This window comes from Labrus mixtus, chromosome 15, assembly GCF_963584025.1.
Source record: "Labrus mixtus chromosome 15, fLabMix1.1, whole genome shotgun sequence".
NCBI classification, from domain to species: domain Eukaryota; kingdom Metazoa; phylum Chordata; class Actinopteri; order Labriformes; family Labridae; genus Labrus; species Labrus mixtus.
In genome coordinates, this window is record NC_083626.1 from 7,117,510 (window position 1) to 7,133,003 (window position 15,494).

General features: G+C 40.8%; 1 protein-coding gene across 1 annotated transcript; it reads right to left on the reverse strand.

The window, feature by feature from the left end:
* Positions 1-706: 706 nt before the first annotated feature.
* Positions 707-14,001, reverse strand: LOC132990339 (RING finger protein 223). The gene is made up of 3 exons (XM_061058554.1): positions 13,887-14,001; positions 7,371-7,736; positions 707-1,825 (listed from the first exon to the last, which is right to left on the reverse strand). Exon 3 carries the CDS (start codon positions 1,789-1,791, stop codon positions 1,105-1,107), a length of 687 nt encoding a protein of 228 aa, XP_060914537.1. The 5' UTR covers positions 1,792-1,825; positions 7,371-7,736; positions 13,887-14,001; the 3' UTR covers positions 707-1,104.
* Positions 14,002-15,494: the final 1,493 nt, after the last annotated feature.

Genomic DNA, 15,494 nt, shown 5'->3' on the forward strand with positions numbered 1-15,494 from the left:
CCTTCACGTGACGCTCCTAATCCAGGAATAAATGAATGCAACTTCCTGAGAAGACAAAGGAAGGCTTTGCTTCTGTAGTCATGGGTCTAAGGTTCACATAGGGAGGAAATGAAGACGTGACTTTGAAACTAACACTTTTTAATTTGAATTCAAGCACGTCACATGCTGGGTGTTGTTTCAGGGGAATTTACTGCACCTGCTGTGTAAATATTGTAAACTATAACTGATCCAGAATATGATCCAAGATATCTAACCTTTTATTATAGTTCTGTAAACAAAGACATAGTCTGTACAAACATACGAATCAAATGTACAATATATAAACACTTTGAGTTCTCAGTTGGCACATTGTGATTACATTCTTTACAATCTGGACTTTTTGTTGTTCTTCAGCCGACTGTATATTTGCATAGAAAAATTCACAATCCATTGAAACAATTTTTGGCATAAATACAGCACGCTTCTTCAACATCATGTTTGGCAGGCTATATCAACAAATCAACCCACACATGTTCTCTGTTTCTGATCCTCAGCAAAGTGTCACATGACATCAAGGCCATGAACCAAATGACAGATGTTGATTCAAGTGCATCAGTGCTTTGTGTCGCTGAAGATGATTCAAGGAAAAGTCTGCGATAGAGTCCATCACTGTCGTTTAATCAGCCTTTAAAGCTTCTATTAACAATTCTGTACTGAAGGACTGCTGTGTAGGAGCTTGAGAGGGATTTATTCCAGTTAAAGCAGCTATTTGAAAGTGATTATGATTTTAAAAATGTTAAATAGTTCAATGATTTCACTTGCATAGGTAACCAAAACTCAAAATTCCAGTGAATGCAGTCCGTGTTGCTTTCAGCATTTTCATATTTGGCCCCCTGTGGGGTTCGTCAGAGCGCCTTTATAAAAACCAACACTGAGCGGTGCTAAAGTCTGACATCTCGTCCAACATCGTGGTTCTATTGCAGTCCAAAACCTGTGACTCTATTGCAGGTGAAAATGTAAGGTGTTGACAGCAACAGTTGTTGCAATTATGAGCAAAGGATGAATAAGGGCTGTGTCAAAAACAAACAATTTACAGTTGCAGTGAAGTCCAGCAAGTTTAGAAGTTTAATCGGACAGAGCAGAGCGAGCGATCGAGCTAAAGGTAGTGGTAGCTGGGGTTGGGTTGGGAGTGTTTGTTTCCCGCATACAACGCATGCTCCCAGTGCTGAAAACACACTGTAGAGGCCACAACACGATGACAACAAGCAGCACCATGAGTACAACGAAGAGCACCATCCTCTTCCAGTCAGAAAGCCGGTCCAGAATGCCAGAAGTCCGGGGCTGCGACTGGACCGGCGCAGCAGACTTGGTGGCCCCGATGTCGATGCAGACGCAAAAGGCCGTGGGACTGTCTGGGGCGTTGTGTCTGGTTTTGTAGCAGAGCTTCTCCCCGTCCAGCCACACCGGCTCCTCCTGCTGCTGGTGGCTGGGCAGCTTGCAGAGGACCTCGTGGCTTGTGGTCAGTGCCGGGGGTCCTTCCTCAGGCAGCGTGGTTGTTTGGCGGCAGAAAGGGCAGGAGAGGTGAGCGCTGCCGCCATTATCCTCCTGTTCGGCAAGGGAGAACGCCATGAGGCGGGAGAGGCACTCCAGGCAGAAGGTGTGGGTGCACTCCAGCAGCTTTGGCGTTTTGAAGACGTTGTCGTAGGTGTTATAGCAGATTGAGCATTCTGGCTGACCAGCGATCGACACCTTCTTTTGCAGCTCTCCAGCATTGTCAACCTGCATGTGCCAGATCTGAGGAGACTGATCCATCTTCCGGAGATGTATGTATGTACGTCTGGATTATCTTTAAAAACAGAGAATAAAAAGTAGAGATTAGTTTTTATATTTCAGGTCGTATCTTGCTTAAGCGTCATGAAAACTGTCCAAGCAAGTGCAAACCATTGTCGTCATCAACAACCATAATCCCAACAAGCTTTGAGTCAATCTCATACAATGTACAACTTGAACTGTTTTCCCCTTCATGCAGAGCACACATTATATTACAAAGCTGACAGGATTTCGGTCTGTCAATGAGTAATTCAATCACGGGTGTGATGTAGAAAAACAGGTCAAATTTGTTCAGTGATGTTGGGGATTTCCTAAATAAAGCAACGGCATTGAGCACAAGGAAAAAAAAGGTGGTTAAATGAGTTCACAGGAAAATGTCGACTCCTGCGTGGAATGTGAGCATGACTGATTTTTTTAGGTAGCCTACAGAGTTATTATTCAGGACAAACTGTTATTTTAAGGAACGCACTACAACCATGACTACAAGTACCATGTCTTTAAGAGAAGCCAAGATAGACCACTTTAAGACCTTTAATTTAATCAAAATTAACAATGGACCTTTGCTTTAGCAGTGTTGTATCACAAGTGCTAATTTGAAACGCTCATGTTCCCTTTGCGCCCGGCAGTAGCAGTAGCAGGAAATTGTAAATTTTTCCTTGCTCATGACCTGACAAAGAGAGCAAACTTTATTGTCCTCACAGTCTCCTAGTACAGAGTGTAACTGGTAATAAAAGAGACATTGTAATGTTTGTACTGTACTGCTGCTCTGTTTTCGGTTTATCTGCACTTTTAAATATTTCAATATCGACGTGGATGCTGATATTCAGAAAGTACGTAGTCCAACAAAAGCAGATGACATATTTACGCTAAAAGAATGTAGCACATGCTAGCTCTTTTAAGCTATTGGTATTCGGTACTGCTGCTAGTTTCACACTTTTACCTGCTGGAACCTTGTTTGAAAAGGTAAAAAGGTAGGCCATAGCACAGAAACCGTTTTTAAAGGACTCGACAACCTTCAATATCGAGTAGTTAATTTTGGGCATGTCAAAGAAAAATGCTACCATTTCTGCCTAAAGGCCTTCAACATAGCAGGCCAAAGTGTACGTATGTTAGCATGCCATAAATAAGGTTAAAATTAGCGCACATTCAGGTCTTTCTTTTCACTTTTACTTATCTATTCTGGCTATTTCATGCTAATGCCAATGTTTCTGCCTTGCATTTATCATAGTAAGCTTAAACATTAGCCTGTTTGTTAGCTTGCAGGTAGAGAGAAATAGAAGGTTAAAGTTATAGCTCAATATATACTCATTTAATGTTAGCCACCATAGCATGCTACAAGCTAGCATACAGAGTCCTGAGGCCTCTTTTGCACTGAGCAGCTGAAGAAAGAAGGTTTTTCAGTGAGTCACTGTAGAGGACCCGACCTGGGATTGCTAGGGGACCAACACAGTCTGCTCTGACTTTATAAGCATGAACGTTTGAGAAGCACAGAAAGCAAATGTAGGCATTATAGTTCACTTGGGCCTTGTTTGGATTCTGATACATCTGCACCACCTGATAAGTTCTCTCTTTTTTTTATTTCTCACCTCCTTGTCTACACTCATTCTTGAGATGGTTTTCACCAGTTAATATCTTCATCATTTTGGGGTCAAGGGGTTAGGCATTAAAGGCCCCCCTAATGTGAAGGAGGCCTGACCACAGGTGTTCTCCTCTCTGTGCCCTCAGGGTCCGTCCTGCCCTAGAACTCCCGTCTACACAAAGTCCCTGCTTGTTCCCCGTCTAATCGCTCCATCTACCCTTGAAATTCCTGCACCGCCAACTCTCGCTCTCTCTTCGTCTCCGCTGAATTCTTACATGCTTTAGTGGGATGAGGACAGATTCTTCAGTATAATTACACCTGTCTTATCAGTTTCAAGATCCCCCTCAGCGCAGATCTCTTCTTGATTTCCCTGTTGCAAAAACTGACATTCAATTATCAGGTATGGTAATTTGCTGCAGCTTCTTGTACTAATATTAATCAATGTAACATTTTATTTACAACAATGGTTTGTTTCTTTCAGCCAATTACTGGCCTCCAGTTAGAGCTCAAAGTCTTTTAAAAACTAAAATATATTACAATGTGCCTTCTTTCTTACATCTTATAATGACAGAAATTGAAGCGAAATCAATAAATATCTGTAGGAATAATAATATGAGACAAATGGAGCATGCTATTGCAATAATGTCTCCTCTTACAAATGAAGAAACAGTATGGTAACATTGTTTGAATAAAGTTACTAATACACAGTTCAGCTTAAGTTTAACTTTGGCTCTCCACAGAAGTATATGTTTTCTTTGGCATTTACAAGTATAAGGAATTGTTTATTCAGATCTAAAGAGATTCATATACGGTTAATGAGTACACGCTCCTCATCGTTCACGGGTCAGAGAGATCAAGCTCAAGGTCTTTTCAAAGATAAACTGTTCTCCAACAGCCTCGGGCCGTGTTACCTGTAGAACGAGCACTGAGTCAATAGCAACCTTGGGAGCACTGAGCAACAAAAGAGTCTCACATTGTCAAAAATCAACCAGCTGGAAGCAGTTTTGGCGAGCGCCTCAGGCCGTGCTTTTGTTGCACCCTTAATCGTTCCTCAAACAGTCAACACAAGGACAGGCTGTGTGTAATATCGGATAAAACACGTTTTAATAAAAATCTCCAGGAAGACTCGAATGCATTTACAGCCTCTTTGTTTGACCTTTTTATGGGTTATAATAAAATCAATTTCATTTGAACTCCGGACTAACAAACCTCACACCTGATTAGCTCAGTACCTGATGTGACCTTCACTGTGTGAGGTCTAAATGTGTCCCCGCAGTATATATCTCCATTTCTGCTGGTTTTGTACCACATTTATTTTCAGTCTAAGCTAACGCTTCACTGTTTCATGTATCATCTGGTTGGTCAGGAGGAATGCATAAATACATTCCACAGGGGTCTGTTTAAATTCCTCCTCCATCGTTGTTTTTAAAGCAGAAAATATGCTGTTTATGTCATAATCTGACCCTCAAAAATGTAATCCATCCAATAGTTTTTATCAAATGGAAGAGTGGTAGTAACAAGTAACAAGATCAACATCTTTAATGTTAGTATATTTAAAGTGACTGACAGGCTTTCTGTCTGTGTCTTTGTTTGTATTTGTGTCTTGTGTTGTTTTTTGTTTGTTTTTTTTATTTCTCATTTTTAATTGGTTTATTTTTCGTTCGTTTAGATGTTCCATCAATCTTATAAAATCAAGATAACATATCAATCAAATCAAAACACTCAAAGGTCTAGCCTCTCGTCTGGTAGAAGAAGACGACTTAGCAACGTTGACCTCCAGTGTGGCATTGCAGCCGATGCTCTCTTGTATTTTGGAGCAAGAAGAACTCTTTGCTGGTTTCAAAATCGCCACGACATAAAGCATACCCTTCTTTATCTATTTCACTCTTACTCATCAAAAATGAATAACCTAAAATAATTTACAGAAGAACATTTTGCTGTTCTGACTTAAAACAAGCAATTTAGAGCAGAAACGTTGTATAAATATATATAAATCTAAAATGTTTCCTTAATATTAATTAAAGAGTAAGTAGACCCATAGACTGTCAATGTTAAAGGATGAAGCCTGAGTGACATCACACATCTTTTCCTGCAGGGGCCTCTGGAGTCCTATCGATGGCGGTCTCCATGCTGTCAATGCTGTCTCAGCCGCTACGCCTTTTTGTGAACTGTTATCCCTCATAAAATCAAAACGGATGAGTTATCAAAAAAATGTCTCCCCCAGTGTGTGCCACTCAGGATGTGAGCTTATCAGACCCTTTTTCATGTTTTGTTTTTTTAACCAGGAAACATGTTTATTTCGGCTGTAAAAACTCTCTGGGTGTGTATGTGAGTGTATATGGGTTCTTGGAGTCAGCCTCAAGTGGACACTCAATGAACTGCAGGATTTTTCACTCCCACTTTGGCTTCATTTTTCAAAACCAGAGTTTGCCGCTTGAAGTAACAAGTGGAGTCGCCGCCTGGTGGCCATTATAAAGAATGCAGGTTTATGACAACTCTGCTGTAGCTTCACTTTTGCAACCACGAGGTTCGAGTAATTGTTACCCACAGTCTTTCTTATTACTAATGTTTGTTTTCTTTTCTTGTGCCTCTGCTACCTTATGTCTGAGCATTATCAAGTATTTGTCACATTGGTCGACAAGGGCAACTGACCTTCAACAGCCCGAACAATTTACATTAGGAAAACGTGCTGCAAATTCAAAAACATGTGCAAAAGTCCAAAACAGATGCAATGTAGGAAATGCAAATGAAAAACATTAATGGTAAACACACAGTAAATGGATTAATGATGCAAAGTCAGGAACACAGAAGCACAGAGACCGTGCAAGAGGTGAGCTTTTTAAAATACTTGCTGCATGTTTCCATTATTACTTTACATTTTTTACTTTTGCACCGTTTCTAAATTGACACATTTTTCTCCTAATTCATCGAGGTCAGTTGTAGGTTGTTTGTCCCTGTTGGCCACAGTGTGGTTTCTATAAAGTATAGATTTTATTACAGGTAAGCTCAATGTGCTTTAGCTTGAGAATATATAGTCTTGCTTTAAGCCGGATCTAAAAAGGATACTGAAGCTTTTATTTGAAAAATTAAAAAAAACACATAATTAAAATAAAGTCCTCCTGAAGGCCAAACTGAAGAGTCATATAATGTTCAGGTGAGTCGTTGATGAACCCAGAACCCCGACTTCAAACATGGGGGAGGTCCTTTATGTGTCTATAGGTTCCTACTTTGAGCTGCATTTTACGATCCCTTATCTCAGTCTGCGGCACATGTTTTTCTTACCTGTCCTACTGACCCACTAATATACAAATCACTCTTCGTATGTCGCGAGACTCACTTTGCATATATCTCAAATTTCTTTTGGACCATCATGATGATGATGATGGTGTTGTTAGCCCCTTTGTCTCGTTCTCAGTTGTGTGTACTTTCAGCTGTACTTTCAGTTAAACCCATCGTCTCTAATGCTGCTCTACCTGTTCTCAGTTTGAAAGGTAAATGAAACTTGATCTACCTGCTACTTGAGGGTTGGGTGAGAGGGGGTGAGGGGGGGGGGGTCTGCTATAGACAGTTCAACTGAATGTGAGCATGAACAGGTAGATGTGCAAACAGACAATGCAGGAAGCTGTTTGTTGGCAGTTGAGAAAGCTAACTGGAAAAACTCAAGAAATGTGACTGCTGCCTCGTGCAGCTGCTCCCTCATTTCTTTTATCCAAGTGCACGTTTGACTTTATTTAAAACTGAATCAAATGGAGATAATGAGACGTACAACACTTCAATCCAGTGGTTCAGGATTAGGTTTTCTTGGTGTTAGTTGTGAGGATAATCTCTTAGATCTAAGTACTGTAGTTGTTAAAAGAAACCAGGTATTCCCTTTAGAAAACAATGCTTAAATTAAAACTGTTGTAGTGAAAATATTTATAATTTTTATGCCACAAACAGCACAAAAGGTCAAGGTTATATTAAGAGCAAAGGTTGCATTTACCTGTCGAATGAAGATGTGAGATGATCCTCTCTCTTTCTCCCAGCTCACTCCCGTAGAAGTCCAAAATACATTTTTCTGCAATCAAATGCTTCTGAGATCCCAGCAGGGGAGAGTTTGAGGTTTGTATAAGTCCTCCTCTGTGCAGGTCTGAGTTCTCTGCCTGAGCCACAGGTGTGAGTTAGTGTGAGCGTGTGTGTGTGTGTGTTGGTGGGTGTGTGCTCTGAGCTCAGTCTTTGTCAGTGTCAGCTCTGGGCCCTCCTTCCTCTGTGTGTCCGTTGGCCGGTATCACCTGCCCTGCTCCATCAGATCCCTATTTAGCACTTTATGCAAATGTCCTCGCAGAGCGTCTCAGCCTTGAGGTGGTGTCTGGAGGTGAAGAGGGCGGGAGGGGTAGATTTCAGGAGAGTAATACACATTCTTGCCCTCTCATCCCTCCTCCCTGTCTCTTTCTATGTTGATTTATTTTTCCTCCTCAGCTCTTTCTCACAAAAACACAAAGAAAAAAAAAAAGCATTCCCCTCAGGTTGGACCCAATAAACAAACACACACACAGTGTAATAAATCCTTCAACTGACAGCCGCCTTTCCCTTCTTTCCTACAATGTCCCGCTCTTAGAAAACTCCAGAGGCTGCACCTTTATAACCAAGAACTAAAAATGAAGAAATACAAACAAAGCGCACTACGGCTCTGTAACACTCCTGCTTTGGACATTAAACACACCAAAAACAAACTTCCCAGGTTTTGTAACATTGAGTAGGCTTGAGGACGGACTCTCCACACGAAGGATCATTTCCATGTAGTCAGTAATAAAGTAAGAGGTGGTGGTGATACAGGATTATATTCCCATTGTTCCACTTACTGACCAGCATACAAAGTTGCTAGTTATCATGATACATCGACACTGTAGTCACGGCTGTTCCCAGAGAGTGAACGCGCAGCGGTTACTTTGTAACGCATGCTTTTTGTTTTTTATACACTATTACTTTAGGGATTGTTGTGATAAAATGATGATGTCATGTTTGTTGGAGAAGCTACGTTGTTGAAATAAGACAACAAACACACAGTCAACATTAAATAACAGAAGGAAGAGAAGAGAAACACATGGAAAAGGGGAAACAGATTGGTGACTCCACACAGCACCAGAGGTCGTTAGGTTCCAATATTGTAAAATGCAAAATGTCTGAAAGCATTTAGAAAAAGCTTGTGTCCAAAAAGAGTTACCTTAGGGCGGTTCAGATAACGGATTAAAACTACACGGTGACAAATGAGCATTATACGAGTGCAGCCAACATGTGATCAAAGTAATAAAATAACCTTAGAGTCAAGTTTCAAAAGCAAACAAAGTCTGAGTAATAGGCCCAGACTTCGGGAAACCAGACGCAGTATTAAAAGTGACTCTCTCCTTCCTTACTTCTTATGATGACTCAAAAACAAAATCAAGTTTGCTGTTTACCTTATCTTCTTCTTCTTCTTTTTACTAAACACAAAATTACTCAGACTTCAGGGAGAGCTGGGAGAGGCAAAATAAAATCTATATATTTAACCATAACCCAGACTACCTTACCATGAAATAAAATAAAGAAAATAAGATACAGTCACCTTCCCTAACTCGCTAACCGAAGGAACTGGACTTCAAGTAACTGCAGTCTGGGCGGGGTTATTGCACCAAGCACGATTGATCTTTAAGCAAAGTGACTTCTAAAAGTTCTGTGCTAAAGAAAACCTCCTCTGAACTTGTGTTAATAAATAGCAAAAAAAGTTATCCATCTTAAGTTGGTTACCTAAGATGGATGCATTGGCTCAGTGTGCCTTAACAGTGGTCATTATGAGAGAAACCAAGTCCAGAGTCTGCCTTGTGTGTTTAAACACTCAGCAGTTATTATTAGCAAATTTGTGAAGCCAAATTAATATTACCCCCTTCTCCACCTTTTCAAACAGTCCCCTGTGGTCTAAATGAAACATCTGTGCTGTGCTTTGGTGCAAAATATAACATGAATCAAGCACCAGAGGAGGTTTGTGACCCTGTATGAACCAGCTCTCTCAGAACGCTCCGTTTTGGTGTGTGTGTCTCTTTAAATGCAATGAGCCCCCCTGACTTTTCCCAGTAGACATCACTCGCAAAAATGGCGGTCCATGGGAGGGGAGGGGAATCCCACTGTGACATCACAAGGAGAGCATATTTGAAACAGAGCATTTTTCTCTGTGTTGTAAGACTTATGCAGACCACAAACAAATGACTGGATGGGTTTATTTCACATTTTGTGGGTCACTAGATGCTCAGGTTACCCAAATATATGTTCAAAAACACTGTAGAAGTTTAAAATGTCCTCTCTTTTCTATGTACCTCTGTATCCCTGGACGTAAGATCAGACATCCTTCACTGATCCTCAGAGGGGGAATTCATGTGTAATGTTACGTCCTTTTCAGTAGCCTCCTCTTGAAACAAACAAAGAATTCTTTGCATCCTTGTTAGCTCAAACTCTATTTTTGGTGCAAGACATGTCAATCCATCAATCTTTATTTGTGTAGCGCCACTTTATAACAAATGTTATCTCAAGACACTTTACACAAGGAGGTAAAAGACCAAACACTTTGTTATGGTATTTACAAAGACCCAACATGAATCCATCATGAGCGCTAAGCAACTTTCAGCAAAGTTACAGTGGAGAGGAAAACCTTCCTTTAAGAGGCAGAAACCTGGAGCAGAACCAGACTCATGATGAAGAGCCTTCAGCTGAAACTGTGTCGGGGTTAAGAGGGGACAGAGGGAGATGTAGGAAGAGAGAGACGGAGCAACAGATGGATTTATAGTTACAACGTCAGTAATAGGTATTGGAAGATATGGGGCGGCTGTGGCTCGGTTAGAAGAGTCAGTCGTCTCTCAACCGGAAGGTCAAGTGTTCAGCTCCTTCAGCCACACCTCTGATGTGTCCTTGGGCAAGACACTTAACCCCAAGTTGCTCCTGCTGCTTCGCCGGCCAAGCTCAAGTCCATTTAGCATTTAATTAGAGAGGATAAAGTTGAGCAGATCTCAGAATCACTTTAATATTATAATAATATCGATAAAGTAAGGCTGTTAACGATAGTTGTAGCACTCGGAGTGTGGAAACTTTGGGGTGGAATAACAACAGCCAGGAACTCCCAGGAAGATGTTCAGTACAAGATTTAATGTAGACCACATGGCTCTGATTATGTACTCGACTTAATTTTCAGTGTTTGAAAACTTTAATTTGTCACCTGTTAATGTAACATGATTGTTGTATCAGACATTTAATAATAAAATAAATAAATAGAATAGGTAATTATTCACTTTCTACTATAAAAAATACAGTTTGAGTCTCAGTATTTAACTATAAGGAAGGGGGGAAAGTTATTTAATGACATGATTGAGTAACGATTATCAATGAAGTTTAAGTACCAAGAAGCCCCTGTGAAATGTAGTGAGATTACTTGTTTAATTAAATACACTTCTTTAATCCTTCATAAGGCCTTAACGAGATCACGAGAAAAGAAGATTTATCCCAAAACATCAGCGTCTCAAAAACCTCTCTGCAACATTCTTAATTATTAAATCCAGGAAGTGGTCGTAAAAATAACAAACAACCAACAGGAACCGACTCATACTCATTAACCTGACTCAGAGGATGAGTTTGAGTTGTTTTATTTTATGGTAATGACTAATGACTACGGGTCATAGCAGATGTCTAGCTGACGGGGTTATTCAGTAACCCAAACACAAATACTGCCGTATCATATCAGCAGAGTCATTTATTGGGCGTTGAGTTGTGAGTGCTTTGAGGAAGGAGAAGGAATACAATAAAAAAGCTGTTCCCCTGACTGGAATCCATGAAGCTGCCATTATTATAAACACGTCAGAGATTTAGGGGGTGGCAGGGTGGGTGAGAGAAACAATCTATGGTAAGTTGTCTTGCAGGGTGGAGGGAGGGGTGCGGCTGCTGATGAGGCTGGGGAGGGATACACGTGAGCCGAGAAGCTGTGTGTGCAGGCAGGCTGTAAAAATGACACAGTGTTTACTGTGTGTTCACTCAGTCCATATTAACTCGAACACAACAGAGCAAAGATGATTTTCTACCTCTTACGCTCAGCCACAGGGTCAAATCTGAACTCCTAAGGTCATGCTCAGAGATGTACAGCAGTGGAACATCTATATCGTTTTATATATCAAGAAGAGTGTGTTCGGTACAATCCACCGCTTGTGTAGTGATTTGAACTGATGAGCATCATTCTGGCTTCCCATGTGATGGAAAATACTGGAATGTTTCAATGATGATGCTAACTCTGACGCTCATGATGATGATGATGCTATTTCACGCTGTAGTTTGTTATCAACACAAGTAGAGCGTCTCTTATATGGAAGTCCTGGACAACAAGTACAATCAATTCCTGATCACAATTGTTCTCTCTCGTCTTTATGTCTTCAAATTAGGAACGCACCGATTGTGAAAATCACGGCCGATACCGATGTTTAAAATAACAATTTTAGCCGATTGTTTCTTCATGACTTCTTTTTGCTTTAAGACTCCCACAAAGCCAGCCATGTTCTCTGAATTAGTAGTTAGATGTACTAGATGTCAACTTTAAATTGATACAACACAACAGACCAACATCGGTTCATGTCACATTATTTGCCGATATGCCGATGTCTGTGGACAGGGCCGATATCGGCCTATACCAATATTACACCGATGCATTGGTGCATCCCTGATTGAAATCAAATTAAAAAGTTTTTAGTGTGCATAATCTTTCTTGGCATTTCTTTATGTTTATTATGTTATAAAAACGGTTGTTTTATTGGACCTTGGATTGTTATATGGGTTTTTTTTATGTGCAACTCTCCAGAAAACTTCAGGACATTGTCCAGAACTGATTTCCTTACTAGGAGGTTTCTTCTCATCTTATCTTGTGGTGAAAGAAAAGTTAGCCAGGAAGGAAAAAGATTCATAATTTCCCTGAATTATCTTTTGTCTACAGCCGTAAACACTTAAACTGCCAAAAGACTCAAATGTAAGACAAAGTATTTGACAAATTTCTGGTCAAAAGAAGAGAGGAGAGAGAGGGGGGCGGGTGGGCCGGATTCGGATCCAACCTGTTGGTTCCTGCCCACATGTCGTTTCCCCACTCTCTCGCTCTCTCTGAATATCAACTCATTGATGTGTAAATAAAAAATACTAGAAGCCTTTCTCACTTCTGACAGGGCAAATAGCCAATCACAGGTTTAGGATTTTTTGAGGTGGCCAGTCAGATTTTTTGGGGGGGGCCCATGCCACCCTTGGCCGCCTCTCTTGATATGCCCCTGCCTCACGCCTCAGTGGAAAGTTTAGTGCCCTACTTCAAGCCCTACAGGTGATATGGACTTCAGGAAAAGAGGAACACATAGGAATTTAATCACCAAAAAACAGTTCATGAGGTTCATCAGTTCTTGATTTGGATCGATCAGAGTTGATCCAGAGTCGTGTTCTAGTCATTATCTTGATTTTGAATGAACACTTTATATGACTATAAAAAGGAGGAGTGTTTCCTCGTCTTATCAGGTACTGTCAGGTGGTGATGTCTCTCAATGCAATTCCTTTTAGACTTAGTTAGTTTTTACTTTTTTCCTTAAATTTTCATGCCAAACACTCTGATGGAAAATGTTTTCTGCGCTAAGAAATATTGTCATTCTCTGGCAGATTTTTATGAAGTCTGACCACTGCAACCGCCCCCTACTGGTCATTAGGAAGAACACAGGGTTAAGGCCATTCAACATGGTTTTCTCTATTGCAAATAAGAGGCTACATATACATACAGTCTACTGATATACATCATGATGCATCAAATGCACTAACAACACATTTTGGTGTAGCCTACGTGCAGTTTTGATCAAGTCGCGTCATTTTCATACAGCGCTGCCTTATCGCTGTCTGACAGGTGAGGTTCAAAACAAAGCAGGTTAACAGCAGCATTGATTTACGAGCTTATGAGGGTCTGATTTACAGTTTACTGAAACCAGCTCGGGTCATCAGCTTATCTTTACGACCCACAACTCCAAAACAGTCACGTTCTTCTTTGAATAATCTTTGGCCTCGAGGCCTCTGTGAATCTCCCCGAGATCTCTTGCTAAGTCATTCTTTGAGGAAGTGGAAAGTATTCCTCGTAACATTAAAAAAAAAAAAAAGTCCTTATCAAGGTACGTTTATCAGTCCAATCAAGAAATAAAACAGACATTTAACGATGTACGCTGGATGGAAATTGCCCTCTCGGATTCTCAGGCTCACAGGACTCACGTTTACAGCAGGTTAAAAATTTCTCTCCATAACACAGAGCGCACTCTTGAACTCTGCCATGTTTCCGTTTGGCTCGAGATCCTCATTTTCAAACAAACTGACAACATGTGGCTTTTATGGCTGCAGCTATGCCAAGTCTAGTTTATGCATAATTACATTTCTACAACAACAAAAATCACCTGTTGACACACAGTCTGTCCCAAGCAGAAGACAAAAACAGAGAAATACTCACATGTCTGGATCGACAGCTAAATAGTTGGCCTCTGTCCTGGTCCTGTTTCTATCCTGTCCCACAGAAATCCCTTCTTGATGTGAATCAAGCGTGAGAGACAAACTCCACAGTCATGGCTCTGTGTGGTAAATGATCTTTTAAAGTTCAGCTGAAGTTAATATGAGGCCTTCAACTGCCTGCGTCAGTCTTTTTTTTTTACTAATAAATGACCTCTTTGTTTTAGTTTTGTTTTTATCCCTCAACCGCAGCTTCACACCGCCTTTAAAAAAAAAAAGGATATTTGTATTCAAAATTGTTGTAACACCACATGATTTTGCAGACTGAAGTCAGTCAGACTGATAGAGGCTAATAGTAGCTTTGAAAGACGATTCAGTGTTTTGAAACACTTCAACAATAAAAACCGACTGTACCCTTTAATCCACATTTCTAAACAGTCTTTCTCTTTTGAGGAGAGTCGTGGAGATAGATTAAAAATGAGATAGCCGAGTACATGGCTGAATTAACTGCAGGGACCCCGAGGACACCAGGGTCAGATACATTTAGAATTTGTTCATAAAAACAGATAGACACAGATTTTACTTTGACAAAACCTGATCCCAAAGAGTGTCTGAATCAAACAGCTTTAGTGTATCTAATGAAGTAATAGCAACATGAGTACTTGTTAAATTAGTACGTGTATCTGTGCAGCACATAAGGCTGTAAACGCTTGTACACAGAACTAAAATCTGTCACTACAAAGCTGAAAGGCTGGTTAAAGGTACCCATTTTTTAATGTTGTAGCTTAAAATTCTAATAGTATTTTTGTATTGTCAAATTGTGGTATAGGTGTTTTGATGGGGGCGGCTGTGGCTCAGTTGGTAGAGTTGGTCGTCTCTTAACTGGAAGGTCAGCAATTCAATCCCCAGCTCCTGCAGCAACATGTCCAAAGTGTCCCTGGGCGAGAAACTTAACCCCAAGTTTCTCCTGCTGCTGCTTCGTCAGTGGCGTATAAATGTGTATGAATGGATGAGTTAATATTGATGGACTCTTTACATAGCAGACTCTACCATCAGTGTGTGAATGTGTAGGTGTGACATGCGGTGTAAAAGTGCTTTGAGTAGTCTGTAGACTATAAGATCCATTATCCGTACCCCTTTTCACATTTGGGGTAGCGGGGAGGCTGGAGCTGATCCCAGCTGTCATTGGTTGAGAGGCGGGGTACACCCTCCAATTAACAAGCTTGTGTTTGGACTGTGGGAGGAAGCCAAAGTACCAGGAGGGAACCCACGCATGCACAGGGAGAACCTGCAAACTACACACAGAGAGGCTCCGGTCCAAAAGGGACTGGAATCAGGAACCTCCTCCCTGTGAGGCGACAGCACTAACCACTGCACCGCTGTGTAGCCTCAAGTTCATTATGGTTGTATGTATCTTATATAGTGTCATGTGGTTTTATGTTATTGAATGTTGTGTATTTATACTGACTGTCTACAATGGGTGTAACACCCGAGTCCCACTGTCTGTGATGTTTTCAGAGTTTTCAGAGTCCTATCTTCAGTTTGTTTACATCGCCTGGACGGCCGGCTGACTCCTCCCCTCACGTATAAAAGTTGTTTAATTGAGGGACTA

What these genes read in the sequence shown, in the direction of transcription:
- LOC132990339 (XM_061058554.1), bottom strand. Translation starts at nt 1,791, where the DNA reads ATGGATCAGTCTCCTCAGATCTGGCACATGCAGGTTGACAATGCTGGA.